We start from the raw sequence: 19371 nt of genomic DNA on the forward strand, positions 1-19371 counted from the left end.
GATTCTATATTTAATTTTACGAAGGTTCATTTTTCAGAGTATTTTCTTTTATTGTCTTCCATATACTCCTCTCTGTACAAGCAAAGTCTACCCAACTGAACAGACAGTTAAGCAAGCTGGCTTCCACAGCACCCAATCTATACTTTAAAAAAAAAAAATTTATTTATTTTATGTATATGAATCCACTGTAGCTATACAGATGGTTGTAAACTATCATGTGGTTGCTGGGCATTGAATGATTTATTATATGTAAGTACAGTGTTGCTGTCTTCAGACACACCAGAAGAGAAGCATCAGATCTCATTACGGATGGTTGTGCGCCACCATGTGGTTACTGGGATTTGAACTCAGGACCTTTGGAAGAGCAGTCAGTGCTCTTAACCACTGAGCTATCTCTCTAGCCCCAAATCTGTACTTCTATTAGCACTCATTTAATAATAAAATGCATGTTTGTACTCTTCTATTGTTGCCAATAAGCTGTGAGAAACCAGGTTTTAGTCATATATTTTTCTAACACCCCAAAACTACAAAACACAAACTGGACAAGTATTTATCACACTACTGAACTGCACGAAGACAGAACTGTATGATACATTTCAGTGTGAAATTAGTGAGATATGTGGTGCAGGCCTTTAATCCTAGTACTTGGGAGGTAAAGGCAGAAGAAGAGAGGCAGAGAGGCAAGGGAACTTAGAAGGGATGATGGTTCTCAGTCCCTTGAAAATGACTTACACTTTACAATAGAGATAATAAACTTAGATCCTGAAGACTTAGCCTACAGCCAAAAATACCATCAAGGTTTTACACTTGAAGAAACACACTAGGACATCTAGATGTTAGTGGTTTTTAAGGGATACTTTACTTTGTGATCTCTAAACAAATAATCACTAAGAGCTATACTATCCCACTCTTTGTACAAAAGAAGATAAAGAACATTTTTAAAAATAAAGACTGTACAGGGGCAGGAGAGATGGCTCAGCAGTTACGAGCACTGACTGCTCTTCCAGAGGTCCTAAGTTCAAATCCCAGCAACCACATGGTGGCTCACAGCCATGAGATCTGATGCCCTCTCTGGGGTGTCTGAAGACAGCTACAGGGTACTCACATACATAAAATAAATAAATAAATAAATAAATCTTATAAAAAAACAACAAAATATCAGATAGTGCATAAACACAGGTGTCCAGAATATAGCAACTTACTTGTAAAATTAACTTACAGCAAAATAGTCTAAAACCATAACCCTCAACAGGATATGGGTTCTGAGTACTTAAAAGGCCAGGAGTAAACAGATCAGACTAGCTAACACAAAGTGTGCTATAAAGAAAATTCTCAGTCCTTTTAATCAACATGCCACTTCCAATGTGTTTTATTTTATTTTGAGACAGGGTTTCACTATGTAGTCTTAGTTGACCTGGAACTCACTAAATAGACCAGGCTGGCCTTGAACTTGCAGAAATTATTTGTTTCTGCTTCTCAAGTACTGGGATTAAACACTTGTGACACCAGTCTGTACTCAAGATTTTTTAAAAAGACTAAACTCAATCATGTACATAAAGGAAAAAAATCCTTTCCTCATAAACAAATTTTCACTAGATTTTATAGATGGAAATGAGTACTATTTCACGTAAATTTTCTGCCAAATGCTTCTTACATACAAATACTATTTAATTAAAATACGAATAAATACAACAGTATGCATAATATTTTAAATTGGGTTCTATTTTGTATATGAGGGGGGCCTAATTACAAGATTCCTGATGACCAGAATTTGCAAATGCCCGTCATCTGTAAGAAATATAGTACTTAAACTTTTACTGTGTACACATCTGCCTATATTTTAAATCATTTCTAGATTGCTTATGTTGCCCAATATACTATAAAAACTATTCAAGTATCGATTTTACAGTGCCATTTACTAAATTAAAACAAACAAAAAGAAGGCAAATGTTCAAGACAGATGTGATTTTCCTTCTTCAAATATAGTTGATCATTGTGGCTAAAATCTGTAGGTGTAGACTCCAAAGTTACAGAGACTTGCTGCACAGGTATAGAAAGGTGATATTAAGTATTTAAATAATAAAATGGACTGACTGAATATGAGGATACTTTCTTTGTGCATGTGAATTAAGCAGTAATTTATCAGCTGACTGTAATTGTAATCCTAAGACATAATTGAATGAAATATGTAATTAAAATGTATATATTCAAAGATAGCACATCAACTAGTTCTAACCTTTTGGAGAAATATTAAAAACAGTTATGAAATGAAAAGGAAGCTTAAGGAACAAAATGAAAAGCAGAGGGTATGAGTGGCTTTAATGTATACAGATCCTATTCTGCGTGCTTGGAAAAATTAAAATATGACCAAACAAAAAATCCAATGTGTACTGACAAAGCCTAGAATATTTACACTTAATAGTTTATAAGCATTAACTTAGTTCATGAGTTTGAACTCAGAAGTTCAATTCTCTGAGCCCAGAAAGTGAATTATCTTCTGGACTTTGCACATAGGATATGAAGTAAAACTAAATCATCTTATATGTCAGGAACCTTATTTTTATTTACATTTCAAAATTCATTTGATAGTGGTGGTAACATGTGCAATGTGTTTGAGTACAGGCATGTGTATACCATGGTGCACACATGGAAGTTAGAGGGCAGCCTTGGAGGGAGTCAAGTCTCACCTTCCACCGTTAAGAGTGTGAGAGATGAAATCCAGGTGGACTAACATGTACTCACTGCCCTCACCGTGTTAGTACCATGGTGATTTCTTTTAAAAGGCAAAAATATTCTAGGAACTATGATAGAAACACAACATGTAGCCTCCAAAGGAAATCCTAAAACTGAATGTGATTTTCATGCAGCGTTCTATCCAATATGCCAGTACTGTGGTTTATTCTATAACCAGGTATTGTCTCACCTGCCTAACACAAGCATGGCTAAAATGGAGGGCTCCATTACCTCTAATATAATTAAAGAAAAAAGGCAGCATGTCAATATCACTTTTATATTCCTCTTAAAGTGTGCATAGCTTGGGCTGAAGTAGTTCAGTTGGTAGAGTGCTTACCTAGCACGCACAAAACTCTGGGTCTGATAACCACCTACAGAAACCAAGAGTCTCTCTCTAGGATACAAGACTCTTAAACACTTCTCCCGAAAAATGCTTATAATTTAAATATGCAAAAATTTTCCTGAAATTTGTAAGTACTACCCATGAGGCAAAATAAATAAAAACAGAAAATGACCATTAGACCGAAATCAACAGCTGTTGCATGAGTAAGGGAGGCACAAGTTCATTAGGCCCTACCAATGGGGCAATTCGCTAATGCCAGCAACCCAGGGGAGCAAACAACTGACAGTTTGAGGCTGAGCCACATGAATCTGTTTGAAAAGTTCAACACCCCTCCCCTCAACACTCACCAACGGACGCTAATCACAAGAGTGAAGAGGAGTTAAGGTGAAAGAGGAATTCTGCAGTACCTCAGAATTACTAAACCACTTTACTGAATTCCAAAGGAAAAACTAATTTTACAGTGATAAAGGTTGGAGCAACTACTCCGACTATATCAAAGTGATTGTAACTAACATCACCATACCAAACACATCAAAATCATGTAATCCCTGATATAATGCACTGAAAAAGGTGCCTCATTTCTGTAAATGCTGTTAGAAACCAGCAGAAGTACAGCCTCGGCGTACAAATCACCAAACACAAACGTCCAAATCACCAAAAACAAAAGGGGCATTACAAAAGCAACTCACCTATGCTCATCAAAATTATCTAGGAAACTCAAAAACAAAAAACAAAACAAGGCCAGGTGGTGGTGGCGCATGCCTTTAATCCCAGCACTTGGGAGGCAGAGGCAGGCGGATTTCTGAGGCAAGCCTGGTCTACAGAGTGAGTTCCAGGACAGCCAGGGCTGCACAGAGAAACCCTGTCTTGAAAATACAAACAAAACAAAACAAAAAACAACTAATTGCAATGTGGAAAAGGCATCAATAAAAACGGTTTACTTGTGAACAAGGTCAACAGCTTAGCAAATAATCTTATAACGAGACAGACTTGTGGTGGCATGTGCCAATAATCCCATCCTTCAGAAGGCTAAGGCAGATCACTAGTTTGAGCTAATTTGAGCTATATAGAGTCCTATTCTGGCCTAGACTATGTTATGAAATTCTGTGTCAAAAGACAAGCAACAAAGAATCCCAAATAAACAAATAAGCAAACACCTTATGCTCATCTTTATTTTGATAAGTACTGATTTAAGTGATATAGCAAGAATGAAGAATAAAAAGGAACCATTTTGTTCCTTGTGCAACTTTAATTATTATACTCTACAATTGTTTCAAAGTGAAAAACAAAGAGATTCAAAGATTATTCTTAATTCCTTAGTGAATATTAATGGGTGGTGTTTTGTCTGTTTATTTGCGTGAGACAGGGTCTTACTATACAGCTTTGGATGGCCTGAACTTACTAGGTGGCCCAGACTGGCCCCAGACTGGCCCCAAACTCACTACGCTCCACCTACCTCTTGCTTCCAGAGTGCTGGGATGTAAGCAGTTTGCCACAATGCCCAGCTGAGTAAAGCCTGTTGAATATTAATGAAATTGTTGAATAAACTGTAGGTATTTTAACAGATTGGCTAAATGGCTTCTAAAATAGTACTACTTTGCTTCTCTGAAACTCATTGGTCAAATGAGAATAGTATTGTACATTCTTCTTTGAAGATTAAAGTAACTTTGTACTTTGGCATGGGTTAAGCCTGGGCAAGTAAATCAGTGCTTCTACGGAACCATTTGTTCTTCTGTACAAAATATAGGTATAGCCAGGCAGTGGTGGTGCATGCCTGTAATTCCAGCACTCTGGGAGGCAGAGGTCGGTAGATTTCTGAGTTCAAGGCCAGCCTGGTCTACAGAGTGAGTTCCAAGACAGCCAGGGCTATACAGAGAAACCCTGTCTCAAAAAACCAAAATCCAAAAAACAAAACAAACAAACAAATATATATGTATGTATAAAATCTAAATCCAGAGGACGATTCCACAAGAAATAGAACATAACTACATGACAAATACAATGTAACTTAACAAGTAGAATGGAGTCAGTGTTCAATAAAAAATGAAAGTGTAACAGAATAGATGTTGAAGAAGGTAGTCATAGCTAAACTCAATTTATTAATGTAACTGTGCACTGCAAAGTATATAATTCAAATCTGAAGTGAATACAAGATAATGAGAAATGATGAAACTGAGCATGAAAAATTTTAATCACAGTGGTATATTCAATGCATGTACCAAAGTTTGGAATTAGGAATGATCATGTTTATAGACAAGTATTGTCTGTAAACAAGGAGGACACATGTTAAGAAAGCTATTATATAAAGATTGTGCAGATAGTTCTTAAGGGGGACCAGACTAAGTGCTCAGGACCCATGTTACACAGTCACAGCTTCCTTATATTGTAGCTATAGTTCTAAGAGGCTAGGAAGCTTCCTGTCTCTATGGGCAGTAGTACAAATGCATACACCTCACACATACATGCACACGCAGTTAAAATTAACAAAAATACATCTAATAAACAAACAATCCATTCTAGATTGGGCTCAGCAACACACATCTTTAGATTCCTCTAGGAATTAAAGGGAGAAAGATTTAAATGAAAAGATAGCCTGAAACAGAAAAACCATGATCTTGGAACAATAAACAAAAAGAATGCTGAGCTGGCAGGATGGCTAGGAGAGCAAAAGCACTTGCAGTGCAAACTCAACCACTGGAGTTATATCACAGGATGCATACAAAAGAAAAGCCAAGAAGTGAGTGTGTTTCTGTAATCCCAGTATTCCTAAGGGGGGAGGGTAGGGGTAGAGGGAGGGTGCAGCCTGGACGCTCATGGCCAGCTATGCTGGAGTACACTGTGGTGGAAACAACAAAGCAGACTGCCTCAACAAGGTGAAGGAAGGGAAGACCACCTCCCCACCCCCCCAAAAGTTGTCTTCAGACCACCACACACATCTATTGCACACAACTCCATATACCCATCAAAATAAATAAAATGACTACTTTATATAAGGGAAATCAATCTGTTGGTGAAATACATTTGATACATGTTATTTGTGCATTAATAGAAAACTGATATTATTCAATATAAAAGTATTTTAAAGCTATAACTAATCTTTAATTACTACTTGAATCTTTAACAAAAGCATAACATAATCCAAAGATTTTAAGCTATTTCACTTAATTCTACAAAATCATCCTGACAATGTTAAGACCACAGTTTAAAATTTAAAAAAATATGAAATCTGCTACAAAGTAATAGTTTTCAACATGACTTCTAATAGGCCCCAGAGTATTCTAAGCTAGTATCTATATTCTCTCTCTTTGTACTTCTAATGTAGAATTCAAAACCCTTCACAGGTTAACAAGCTAAACTGTGTACTTACCTCCACCTTGGCCAGGACTTAACATTATAGGGCTGTTTTCAGCTTTGTGGACATGGGGTGGGTATTCTTTCCTACAAGAGGAAATTTATATCATTTCATTTAAATAGAAACTGAAGTTTTCAAAATGACAAAGTCAAAGGACCACTTACATTTATTCAGAGAAACCATAACTTGTCATGTCAAAACTTGACGGTATAAAATACCAATGCTTTAGGAAAACGGAGCCCCAGCTAGGGAGCAGTGGAGTTAGCTCACTCACAACAGTGACTGCTGGACAGAGTCAGCAAATAACGTCAAATTATTGGCTTTTCAAGGAAGTCTTTAATTTTTTGCCTTTAGAAAAGTGCCTCATTTATGATCTCAAACTGCCTGATATGAATGACCTTCCTGTCTAAGCCCCAAGTAGCGGGTATTCCAGACACTACCTTTAGCCAGTTTTTTTTTACTTTGGAAGCTACATATTTATTCCTGAAATGCAAAATTTAGACCTTTTCTCTTGAAACTGCCTTTTAACCAGTTTATGACATTCACATTAAAAACACTGTCAGTTTGAACAAATTACCCAACAGAATACCACCCATTTTTTGTTATTTAAAAAGTAATAAATGAATAAAATACTGACCAAAAAACAAATATTAAATAAAACCAGTCTTGAAGGTATCAAACAAATCAATCAATTATAGAACATGTGATATCTAGCTCTTGTCATGGGGCATTAGAGTCAGAAATACACTTGTCTAAACATATTAAACTATTCTGTCAAACAATATGCAGTTAGTTATTATTTTAGAATGAGCCTCATTATATAGCACAGTCTACCATCCAACATGCAATCCTACTACCTTCATGCTGGAAGTACAATTATAAGCCACTGCACTTGGTTCAACATAGAACATATAATAAGCCTAACTTGAGTAAGTAAATGTCCTAAATAGTATACTTTTGTAAACCTAAGTATACTAATTTTGAGAAAACACAAGCATGTCATGTCTAGTATTGAGAGAAAATCACCATAGAAAGAAAAAAAAAGCACTAACTCAGGAGTTATAACAGACACTTTCCAAGCCTGGGTGAGTATAGTCAAATACTCATTTTATATCAGCAGGAAATTAAAGAAGCTATACTATTTATTTATAAATGTTCACACTGGTGTTCAGTAGTTTCTATTCAGTAAAGAGCAATGCAATTCATTTGATTATATAAATCATAAATGATTACTTTCAAGGATTTAATGTTTCCACATAACACTCAAAGCACTCAAAATACGAATACAAAGAAAATATTACTAAAAGGAAACAGCAATGTATTTGTAAGAGCAAACAGCAAACAATGAATACTATGTGCCACATACTAATGTTCAAACACTCCATATTCTCTTAATAGCCTTTCAAGCTATACATTATCAACATTTTTATAGATGAAAAAGATGAGGAACAATAAAATAGACTAGCTGGTCCATAGCCTCATAATTATAAAATGACAATTTTAGAATTGAATCCCAAAAAACTGTGTCAGCAACAATGACTAGAGCAGTATCAGGAGCATGTGAACAATTTCTACTCTGCCAAGATTTAAAAATCTGTGATGACATAAATTGTAAGGGGAGGAAAAAGATTTGCCTTTCATGTAGTGGTAGCAATGGTATGATGAAGAAAAGAAAATTGGAGATTTAAATCAGTGGATGCTGGTTTGCCTAGCCTGCACAAAGTCCCGAGTTTGATTCCTGCACTGTATATTTTGTGTGTGTGTGTGTGTGTGTGTGTGTGTGTGTGTGTGTGTGTGTGTGTGTGTGTGTAGCACTCAAGAGGTAGAAACAGGAGGACCAGAAGCTGAAGTTCAAGGTTAGGCCTAGAGAAGGATCAGCAGTTACATGAAATCTTAACTTTTCTTGCGGAGAAGCAATCACATTCTCTCTCACACACACACACACACACACACACACACACACACACACACACACACAGACATACACATGCACACACCTACAGCTCCAGTTACTGGAAGAATTGGAAGAGTCAATGCTTCCAACCTCCAAACATACTTGTGCTCATGGCCCATACCAAAGGAAATACACATACACACAATTACTAATAATCATAAATCATTTTTAAAAAAGGTCAAGGTCATTTCAGCTACACAGGATTCTAATCCAGTCTGGGATATATGAAGACAATGTACCAAAGAAAAAGAAGGGCTAATAGCCCTGCTAACTGGATTTCATAGTACAGGAAAGTAATAACTAAGAAAAATTATCACTGACCCTTGTTATGAACCCTATGAGCTATAATGCCAATCTGTGGGGCAGAACATACCCACTAGCGCAATAGTGGGATGAGGTTATTGGGGTACCCAACTCTTTGCTGGTTAGATTTGAAGTCCTCTGCACAGGAGGGAACTCATGCCTGCTACTATAGACCTGGTCAAAAGCCCTTGACTGGGAAGGTCAGAGGTCTTAGAAGGTAACCTACTGCTGATGGTTTGTCACATAACCGTACAATTAAACTGCCTTCTCAATGTTTATACACACTATATACCCACAGGGCAGTGCTGCCTTCAGCCTTGTTCAGAGAAGTATCTATTTGCAATAGATGACAGTTAATACTGAGATTCACCAGTGACCAAAGTGTTAAGAATAAGTGACTGTTGAGTGCTCTGCTCTAAACATGACATTTACACACACACTATACACACTCTGTCTTGTCTCACATATACCACTCAGGAAACACTGGGGAAAGTGGTAGAGGAGTGTTAGAGCTGGAAGATGGGGAACAGTATGTGAAATATTATTTTCTGGACATAAGAGGGCAGTTTGCACTCATGAACTCACAGCAGCGAGTTTACATGAGACCTGCAGAAGCGTGGGCCCATCGGCATTCCATCATGGACAGGGAAAGACCTCATGGAGACTCCGCTCTCCTAGGGGAGCTATAGGCAGTTAATGGTTACTGGGGAAAGGGCAAGTAATATTAGTGTAGTAGCTAGTAGTTGTCCTTGCTTAAAAAATCTCTTAACAGCCGGGCAATGGTGGTGCACGCCTGTAATCCCAGCACTCTGGGAGGCAGAGGCAGTCGGATTTCTGAGTTGGAGGCCAGTCTGGTCTACAGAGTGAGTAGTGTGGTCTACAGAGTGTGTAGCCCTGGACAGCCAGGGCTACACAGAGAAACCCTGTCTCAAAAAAAAAAAAAATTCCCTTACCTATGTTCATGCAAGCAACTCTAATTAAATGCAATAGACAGCATGTCAGCAGGGGTGGAGGGGAATTGAAGAGAAGGAGGGAAGGGAGGAAGTTGGGAAAAAAGAAGGAAGGGGGAAGGGAGGAGGGGAGAGGAGCAAGGAGGTAGGCAGGTTCGTGTTAGGAAGAGGAGGTTGGGAAAGAAGGAAAGACATTGGGGCGATCAGTACATACTGCATATGTAAAATCGTGAATCAACTTTAAATGTTCGACCTTCATTTTTTAAGGACATGCTTTCAGTATCTCGCGCAGCATGGTGGCAGCTGGGAAGGCAGAGGGATTAGGAGTTCAAAGTCAACTGCAGCTTCATGAGTTCAAGGCCAGCATGAAACCTTTAAAAAACATGCTGGGCTCCTAACTATACTATATTAAGCTTAAAATATACCTATTTCATATTAAAAAGTTGCAAACAATAAGACAGCCAGAAATAAATATGGCTAATACTTGCACTATAATTCTGTCTCCCATTTTTTAAATTATGGGCAACAGACACACTAAATATTTTAGAATGTTGAATATCATTAACAAAACTCCACAAGTATTTTAAGTTATAAGCACTCTGAAAAATAAAATGTATATACTGCAATTTGACACTGTTCTTCCATGCAATGTTAATAAGAATACATGAATATCATGTAATACTCACAATGCTAAAATGTGTTACAATATATATTTTCTTATATTCCAGACTTCATAGCTACTGTTTACAAATCTTCCTTCATGCTTTTCAACCCAAAGAAGAAAAATAAACTGCTTTTAAATAATACTAAAATTCAGGCATAAAAATATTCCTCAAGGTTAATATAAAAATGGTTCCATATGCATGCCCAAGATCAAACTCAATCTGTCAAACTTACTGGCAAGCACCTGTACACTGCGACCTCTCCTTTGCCCACAAGAATAATCTTTTATTTGATTTTCTATCTAGATTGTGGTTTCCAGGCCAGCCGAGGCTCCTGAGTGCTGGATTAAGGCATGCACATCCATCCCAGCTCTTTCTCTCCCCTCTTCCTTCCCCTGGATGTCTCCAGGGCGTCTCTAAGTAGCAATGGCTGTCTAAGTCTCATGGCCCAGACTGAGCTTGTACATGGTGGATCCTACTGCTTTAGCCTCCCTCTCAAGTACTGAGATTACAAGTTGTAAACACCACAGCTGGCCAACCTTGGCCTCCTGTCTAAGGTAACCTTTAGCTGTTACTCATTCTAAAACTACCATTTTCCCCCTTACTATATAAACTTGGCAATAAATTCAGTCCACACTCAAAAGGACAGCAATATTTACATACTTCACTTGAATTATTCTGTAAGAAAAAGTGTCCCCCGAGTCCATTTTACAGAGCATTCTAAATTATACTACAAATGTAGCCTGGTCTACGTAATGAGTTCCAGGATATAGACAGGACTTGCTATTTATATTTAGCTTACTCTTAGCTTACTCATGTCTTCCTGGCACAAAGATTTTGATGATTTAACTGTATGAAACGTTACTATTAAGTCACTGAAGATTTTATTTTTAAAGAACATTAGTCAGACATCAGTAGAAACATAATATAATAACCATCCATTACAATAATATATGCGCTGAGAATTATACTGAAACATCACCCACATACCAAAATATTACAATGTACTATTAATCGGTTTTCTGTCATTAAATAGTAAGCTATAGTGATGAAGTCCAATTCAGGATAATATTAAAAGCAAATAAGCTGATATTTTACTGCTACGCCCATGTTCTAATTTCATTAAGCTTACCTTTCTTTTCGGTCCTGATTGCTTAAAACATGAAAAAGAGAAAAATGTAAGAGAGGAGACTTCATTGTTGATATGTCATTGCAGTTGTAATTATTACAGTTAACAAGGCAAAATCATTAATATGAACAATTTGTTTTAACAAAATTTAGCATGTACTATATGTTAACTATTGCTTTTTTTTTCAATTCTGGTCAACATAAAATAATTTAAGTAGTCACATATTTAACAGGAAAACATGGATGCACAAAACCATGAAAATTCTCAAAGGGGTTTTACTTATAAAACATTTAATAACAGATTATTTTATGACAGTCAATAGACATAATTTTCAATAATGACATTTCCTACAAGTTATTAAAAATTCCAATAATTTTAAATTATATCAGAAACCAAGTTTTTAAGGCTAAAGCTTGTTTTACACAGCAGTCTTAGGATAAATATTGTGTGTTATTTAGTACACAAGACAAAGCCTAGGCAGCCAGGCGTGGTGGCGCATGCCTGTAATCCCAGCACTTGGGAGGCAGAGGCAGGCGGATTTCTGAGTTCAGGGCCAGCCTGGTCTGCAGAATGAGTTCCAGGACAGCCAGGGCTACACAGAGAAATCCTGTCTCGAAAAAAACAAAACAAAACAAAACAAAAAAACCCCAAACAAACAAGACAAAGCCTAGGCTTATAATCACATTCTTATCACTAGTTTTATGAAGCCAGTGTACACATCTCTACAACTCATGGAAACTCCAGAAACCAGGAAACACCCAAGAGTTAACTCCAGTCTTGAGTTTAGACTAAAACTCCATGCTGAAACTAGTGTTCCTCATCATAGAAAGGCTTGATGTTCAAAACTGTAAGTAAAACATTAATGACAAAATCTTGAAACTACCGTATTTCATTCTTCTCCTCGGAGCACACAAGTAAGCTGACAATACAATCCAGCAACTGTGAATTCCCTAAGAGCAGCACTCAAAGACACATTAAAACTGTTTCCAATAGTGAAGAAACAATACATCTACACTAATACATCTGAAACTTTATCTTTGCTACAAAATATATCTGTCAAGTGACAAGAAAACATCACATTCCTATTAAAGTCAAGGAAATATAAACACACAAGTTCAAACAAGTTCTCCCTCTCTCAGGAAGCTACAGTCCCAGGAAACATCAAGTAACTAAGTGAGATACTTCTAACGTCATAAGGTTGATCCCTAGAGGTAAACAGAGTTTAGAACTCTATTGTTTCTAAAACTCACCTGTATAAAACCCAGAAAGTGTAGAGACTAGAATAAAGAAAGATAAAGACATAGGATTGGTTCTTCCTGATAAACCAAGAGACATAGGAAGAGAAGGAAACTACTACCACCTCTCTTTTCTTATCCATGAGGAAATTACATTTTAGAGACAGAGAACATCACTCAGTGGGAGTAAAAACCCCATGTTCCATCCTCAGTAACACAGACAGATTCATACACAATACACACACACACACACACACACACACACACACACACACACACACACACACACACGCTAATTTACAAACACTCACAAGAAGCTTCAATGTATATACTATCAAATCTCACTCCAGAAGAGATGGATATATATATAATAAATAATATACTATATATTAAAAATGTGGGAAAAAAAGAGCCTTAATACTCTCTAAAAACTGTTTTGTGAACTACCAAATGGGCAACATTTTTTAAAGTTCAAATTAAGACTTAAGAAAACAACATTTAAGAGAAATCAGAAAAGCCAATTCTTTGATCTGTAGGCCTCTCAAATGTGCTCAGTGCACATTTGTGCTCAGAAGCACATTCAGAGTTAAGTCCCCTTGTAGCATGGCTCTGCTCTGATAGTCTCACACTTCGTTTACAGAGCTGTGCTACTGAACAAACCTAAGCCTTTGTTTGCTAGGGCATATGTCTGACATAGTTCTCCCTATGCAGTAACCCTGACTAGCTTTAAACTCACTAACCCAAGATGTCGGCAAGTCCATGGCACTTTTCTGCCACAGCTGGATCCTGACTTTGCCACATTAGTCTTTCAATACACTATTCTTTATCTATACCCATTTTGTAAAATACAAATCACTTTGCTTTTTGAAGGAATAAAACTAGCCGGGTGGTGGCAGCACACGCCTGTAATCCCAGCACTCTGGGAGGCAGAGGCAGGCAGATTTCTGAGTTCGTGGCCAGTCTAGTCTACAGAGTGAGCTCCAGGACAGCCAGGGCTACACAGAGAAACCCTGTCTCAAAAAAACCAAATCCAAAAAACCAAAAAACCAAAAAAACAAAAAACAAAACAAAACAACAAAAAAAAGAGGGACTTTCAATGACTAGACTTTGGGCTTCAAAATCTTTTAAAAGCCAGGTCACAGAATTTTTTTAAAAAAAAAGTGTTTACTTTTATACGGATTAGGATAAATATGAGCAGAGTCTGTCCTGCTCACTTGAATCTTTAAAGTTTTCTTTATTGCTCCTAAGAATTCTGGTCAGATATTTTGACTCTCGGAATGTGAATTAATTCCAGTTACCAATAACCATTGGTCTTCAAATATCATTGGGTCTTCTAAATACCATTTACAGAGATGAACATAACTACACATACAGGGTACAATAAGTCAAAGACCTAGGATAGGACAAGACACACCGCAGCCTTCTGCCTTGGATCTCTGTGTGAGCAGAGATCTTACTTTGAGCCTTGATCCTAAGTCTGACCCATGCAACCAGAGAGCCTATTTTATAACAAAGCAAATTTTTGGTGTGATCAGTAAATTCTGTCTTTTGTATTGAATTTCTTAATAACCTTATGTGAAAACTATAGTGAAATATTTGAAAAACCAAAAGTTTTCATTTAATCATCTTAAATTATGAAAAAATATTTTAAAATTTTAAGTTAAAGATCTATTTACTATTCTAGTAAATCTACATAATCATCATATATAGCAAGTTTCTGTGGTTTGAAAAAGTTTTTGAATAAATAGCAAGCTTAAAAATAAAGAACACCATTAAATTGTACACCAAATATAAATGTTATCAGTTATAATTCAGTATTTGCGGTGTAACAGCTAAGTCCTAGGGCCAAAGAATTTTGAATCAAATGAAAGAAGATAATAACATTCTAAAAATGATTCTAAAATAGTTCAAAATCATTTAAATCTTTTACCAATAGTACTTTTAATACGTTAAGGATGAAACAGTATTGTCAACATCAGTGAAAACTCCTAAATTTATAAAAACAACCAAACACTTAAAATTAATAGAATTTGCTTGATACACTGAAATCTTACACAATAAGAAAAGTAATAAACATTAGTTTTGCTCCTTAGGTCAACTACCAGAAGTACAGTTCAATCCAGTACAGTAAGATCAGAATTATGTATCGGCTTCCTTAAATATCTTCTTAGACCTAAAAAGTAATACAACAAATGGCTCTTATTTTAAATTCTCCTCAAAAATGGGACTTCTAAAAAGCAAATATAAAATAATCAAAATGTAACAGGTCTCAAGAATTACTTCGAAGATATACTTTAAAGAATGAAAATGGCCAAGTTCTACACATAAAGAGGGTGTGAAATGTTCTATTTAAAAAGAGGGAATCATATAGTCCGAACGAATGAGGTGCTCACCTCTGAGCTGCTGTTTTGATGCCTGGCATCTGTACATGAGCATGATGGAAGCGTCTACCATGAACTACAGTTCCAGAACAGAATGCTGTAGCTTGTGTATTTTCACTGCACATTAAAAAAAAAAAAATAGTTTAAACAGGTAAAAAAAATTGTACGCACATTGACAAACTTACCACTTAAAATCTGAGTGCAAACCCAAATTATACACTAAAACTAAAAAAAACCAAAACACCCAATTAAGCATCTACAACTGCCCACGAGGAGACTTCCTAATAACTTTTCAAGTATTTCCAAACTCCTCAAGGGAAAAGAATAGAGTGGAAGTCCAAAGTCTAAAACTTTAATTCTGCTATTAACATGAAAGTTACCTGATGTATAGATGATCTGACTTAGCAATCTATATAGTAATAAAGTAGAAACGAAAGAATAATTTTCAAGTCTACTTATGGGATTTTTCTAATATTAATAAATAGCTCAGTCCAAGGATAACAATGATTTACAACCATAGCTACTAGGAAAAGAATATTTTATCTGAAGAAGAGAAATAAAGTCTTTTTTTTAAGATTTATTTATTGTTATATGCGAGTACTTATTGTTATATGCGAGTACATTATAGCTGTCTCAGACACTCCAGAAGGAGTCAGAGCTCATTATGGATCTGTGAGCCACCATGTGGTTGCTGGGATTTGAACTCAGGACCTTCGGAAGAGCAGTCAGTGCTCTTAACTGCTGAGCCATCTCTCTAGCCCTCATAATCTTTTAAGAAAAAAATAAGACCCTTGTTGAGATGATCTGAACTAGGATATGCTAAGTGAGGTGTGAATATCTCCATAATGGGGCTCCAGACTTCTAAGATTGTGACTGATTTTCTACTCACTTATGTTAAAGAAAATGCCTGAGGTGTCACACACAAAATCCTAACGCAGGACTGAAAGGGGACTCAAGAGATGGCCCCAGGAGTAAGTGCTTCTTGAGAACTCAGAGCTGCATGTGGGTCCCACCACGGCCAAGGTGAGGACACAGAGATCAAAGGGCCTCACTGAAACAGCAAGCTAAAGGTTCAGTGAGAAACCATGTCTCAAAAAAAATTTAAGGTATAGGCTAGAAACATTAGTGTGTATCTTTAACCAGCATTTAGAGGCGCACATGTGCACACAAATGCGCAAGCGCACACACAAATAAATGCTTGAAAAACTTTAAGATTCAAAGAATCTATGCAACCTACCAACAAATTCAAAAGAAATTTGGATTTGGCCACAAATGTAGTATAGCTTCTAATATTAAACTCTTTCTTTACTTTCTCTATAATGAAGCATCTACACATTAACCTTTCTATTTTTAAAGAATTAATTCAACTTTTAAATGTACCTCAATTTCTTATTGTTGCTTAACATGTTAAGTCCAATTGCGTTGCCTTTCAAAGCTTTAAAGCCGTCCGTCTTATTCCGCCTTACATAAGTCTTCAAGATGAAATCACTAGAACCAGTAGCAACAATTTCAGATCTCCGATTTAACTGCAAAAAGATCCACAGATGTCAAAGAGTCAATTTATACCATCATGTGATAATTTACCAACAATACTTAAAATCTGTTAGTTTAAAAAACAAGTCAGTGCAGGGCAGTGGTGGCGGCACACCTGTAATCCCAGCACTCTGGGAGGCAGAGACAGGAGAATTTCTGAGTTCGAGGCCAGCCTCGTCTACAGAGTGAGTTCCAGGACAGTCAGGGCTATACAGAGAAACCCTGTCTCAAAAAAACTAAAAACAACAACAACAAAAAAAAAAACAAAAACAAACAAACAAAAACAAAAAACCCAAGTTAGTTATGACAGCACACAAGGTAGAGGCAAGAGAATCACAATTCCAAGGTCAGCCCTGGCTACACATTTTAAAAGCCAGTGAGATGGCTAGACAGACAAGGATACCACCAAGTCTGACAAACGAGAGTTTGGACCCTGAGACTTAAAGAACTGACTGATACAATTTCTTTGCTAACCTACACACACACACACACACACACACACACACACACACACACACAAATATAATCAAACAATTGAAATATTAATAGAGGAAAATGGCCTCTAATGTCAGCACTCTAGAGACTGGGAGGTAAAGTCAAGATGACTGGCACAAATTTGAGAGCAGCCTGGTCTATACAGTGAGTTCCAGGCCAGGCCAGGCGATTAGGAAGGCAGCACAGGGAAGGAAAGGGACAGAAAAGAAAGCCAGTACACAGCTGCCAGAGGGAAGGGCATGGAGAGAAGACAGCAGCAGGACAGACGGAGTGGAAATAGTTCGGTCTTTTTCTTCTAAAGACAATGAAAGTTGTGAAAGGAACAGGGAATATATTATTTTTCTTTTCATATAAATCTCCAAAATACTTAAAAAAGGTCTTAGGCTAGTTTTCTCTCTACAAAGCAAAACCAAATTAAAACAATAATAAAAGACCCTAAGATTCCCACTGTTGGACAGAGTTGCTGCTATCAATAGAATAGTAATACAAAATGTGTGTCTTTACCTCAGCATCCAAGTTTCTACATCAATACAAACTTAGGTAATGTCTGTGCCTTCATAGGTACAACATCAATACTGACAACAAGAGTCTGGTGAGAACCCTAACATTTAACCAGCCTATCTTTGGTACATTCTCTGAACAAGATGCTTTCCCCACTGTGGTCCTCAGTTCTTTTCTTTTAATAGGTATGAGTGTTTGGCCAAATATACACAGTGAGGTATCTGTGCGGGACACTGGTATCTAAGGCTGAAAGAGGCATTTGGTCTCATGGACATGGAGTTATGGACAGATGGGAGTCACCGTGTGGATGCTGGGAACTGAACCCAGGTCTTCACCAAGAACAGCAAGTACTCTTAGCCACCATACCTCTCTCCAGCCCGAGTTATCAGTTCTAAGTGATAATTTCTTCAAAATTATATAAAAGAAAATCACATCTATTTTACTAATTTTGTTTATATTTCTATTTACCAATTTCATGTATGCAGTTCTCTTCTTCAAACAAGCGTAGCTAGCAACCTTTCCCCATCTTACCTTGGCCTTATCTATTTTAAAATCTTCTTTTCCCTCCTTTAAAAAACATTCTTAGCCCGGCAGTTATGGCACATGCCTTTGATCCCCAGTAGTCAGGGGGCAGAAGCAGGCAGATCTGAGTTTAAGGCCAGTCTGGACTACAGAGTGAGTCCTAGGACAGCCAGGACTACACAGAGAAACCCTGTCTCAAAAATCCAAATAAATAACAAAACAAAACAAACTATGATGGCCTTACTATGGAACCTAGTCTAGGATAAAGTAAGTGATAAATGTGGCAATAGTCTTATCACTAGTCCAAAGTAAAAGTACATCTATTTATTCTACAGAAGAACTCATAGGCACATATAAACTGGCAAAAGAACAGAACTGAGATAGATAATGGGATCAGATGGATGCCTGCCTGCTAGGTTTAGAGCTCAGCCTTTCAAGGTAAAACAAAACAACAGAACTCCCACATGTCTTCATTATAAAAGCTACATTTGAGGCTACCTGTCTGGATGATTTTGATATACTATCATGTTAGAACACTAGAAGCAGAAGATTTACACTGAGAACTGATGGCAGAATTAGAGGCAGACTCACAGAGAAACATTCTTCTATTGAGCACCTGCGAGCCAGCTGACAGGCTGAAGACGAGGTTCTCAAGCATTTCAGTGCTTAGCTGTCTTACCCTCAACCATGCTTCGGAGTAAGGAACTGAGTGATCTCAAACTGTCCTTTTTGATGGCAGATGTGGTCTAAAACTCGAGAACTGGTGAGGAAGAGGCAGGAGGATGGAGTGTCCAAGGTTAGCATGGGCAATGTTCTGTCTTAAATGAGTATCTTTTATTGAAAAAGCATTTGGGGAACTATCTACCAACAACCTAATACCATCATCAAAACAATAGTATGCAGGAAGAATTCCTCCCTTACTTTCATTGCCACAGTTTTATGGGTTAGATCATTTCAGTCAGCAATAAAATACCCAACATTTCTAGTTTCATTATGTTGTGGACTGCATATGAATGTCCCCAAAGGCTCATGTTTGGATTGGACACTTGGTTCCTGGCTGGTGGTGCTGTTTGGAAAGTTGTGGACCCTCTAACAGACATAAGATTATGGAGGAAAATGTCACCAAGGGTGGGCTCTGGGGTTTTATAGTCTATCCCCACTTCCTGTTCCTTACATGCAAGTGAAACATGCTCACTGCGTGACTGACTGTCAGACTGGCCCACACTCCTGCCATCATGCCTTGCCGACCTTGATGGACTGACTGGGTTTCCTCTGTCA

The 19371-nt window shown here is 37.2% G+C and overlaps 1 protein-coding gene across 3 annotated transcripts in view; it reads right to left on the bottom strand.

Moving 5' to 3' along the window:
• Nucleotides 1-19371, bottom strand: part of Senp6 (SUMO specific peptidase 6) — an 83922-nt gene that overhangs the window by 41062 nt on the left and 23489 nt on the right. Inside the window, exons 4-7 of one of the 3 annotated variants that reach the window (XM_052187746.1) lie at nt 16423-16568; nt 15055-15159; nt 11430-11450; nt 6444-6514 (exon numbers count right to left, since the gene is read on the bottom strand). In XM_052187746.1, coding sequence (XP_052043706.1) covers nt 6444-6514; nt 11430-11450; nt 15055-15159; nt 16423-16568 — 343 coding nt within the window. Of the gene's footprint in view, nt 1-6443; nt 6515-11429; nt 11451-14715; nt 14774-15054; nt 15160-16422; nt 16569-19371 lie in introns of those variants that run through there. The other 2 variants (XM_052187748.1, XM_052187749.1) reach the window with 2 other exon arrangements.

Source organism: Apodemus sylvaticus, chromosome 7 (assembly GCF_947179515.1).
Source record: "Apodemus sylvaticus chromosome 7, mApoSyl1.1, whole genome shotgun sequence".
Classification (NCBI taxonomy): Eukaryota; Metazoa; Chordata; class Mammalia; order Rodentia; family Muridae; genus Apodemus; species Apodemus sylvaticus.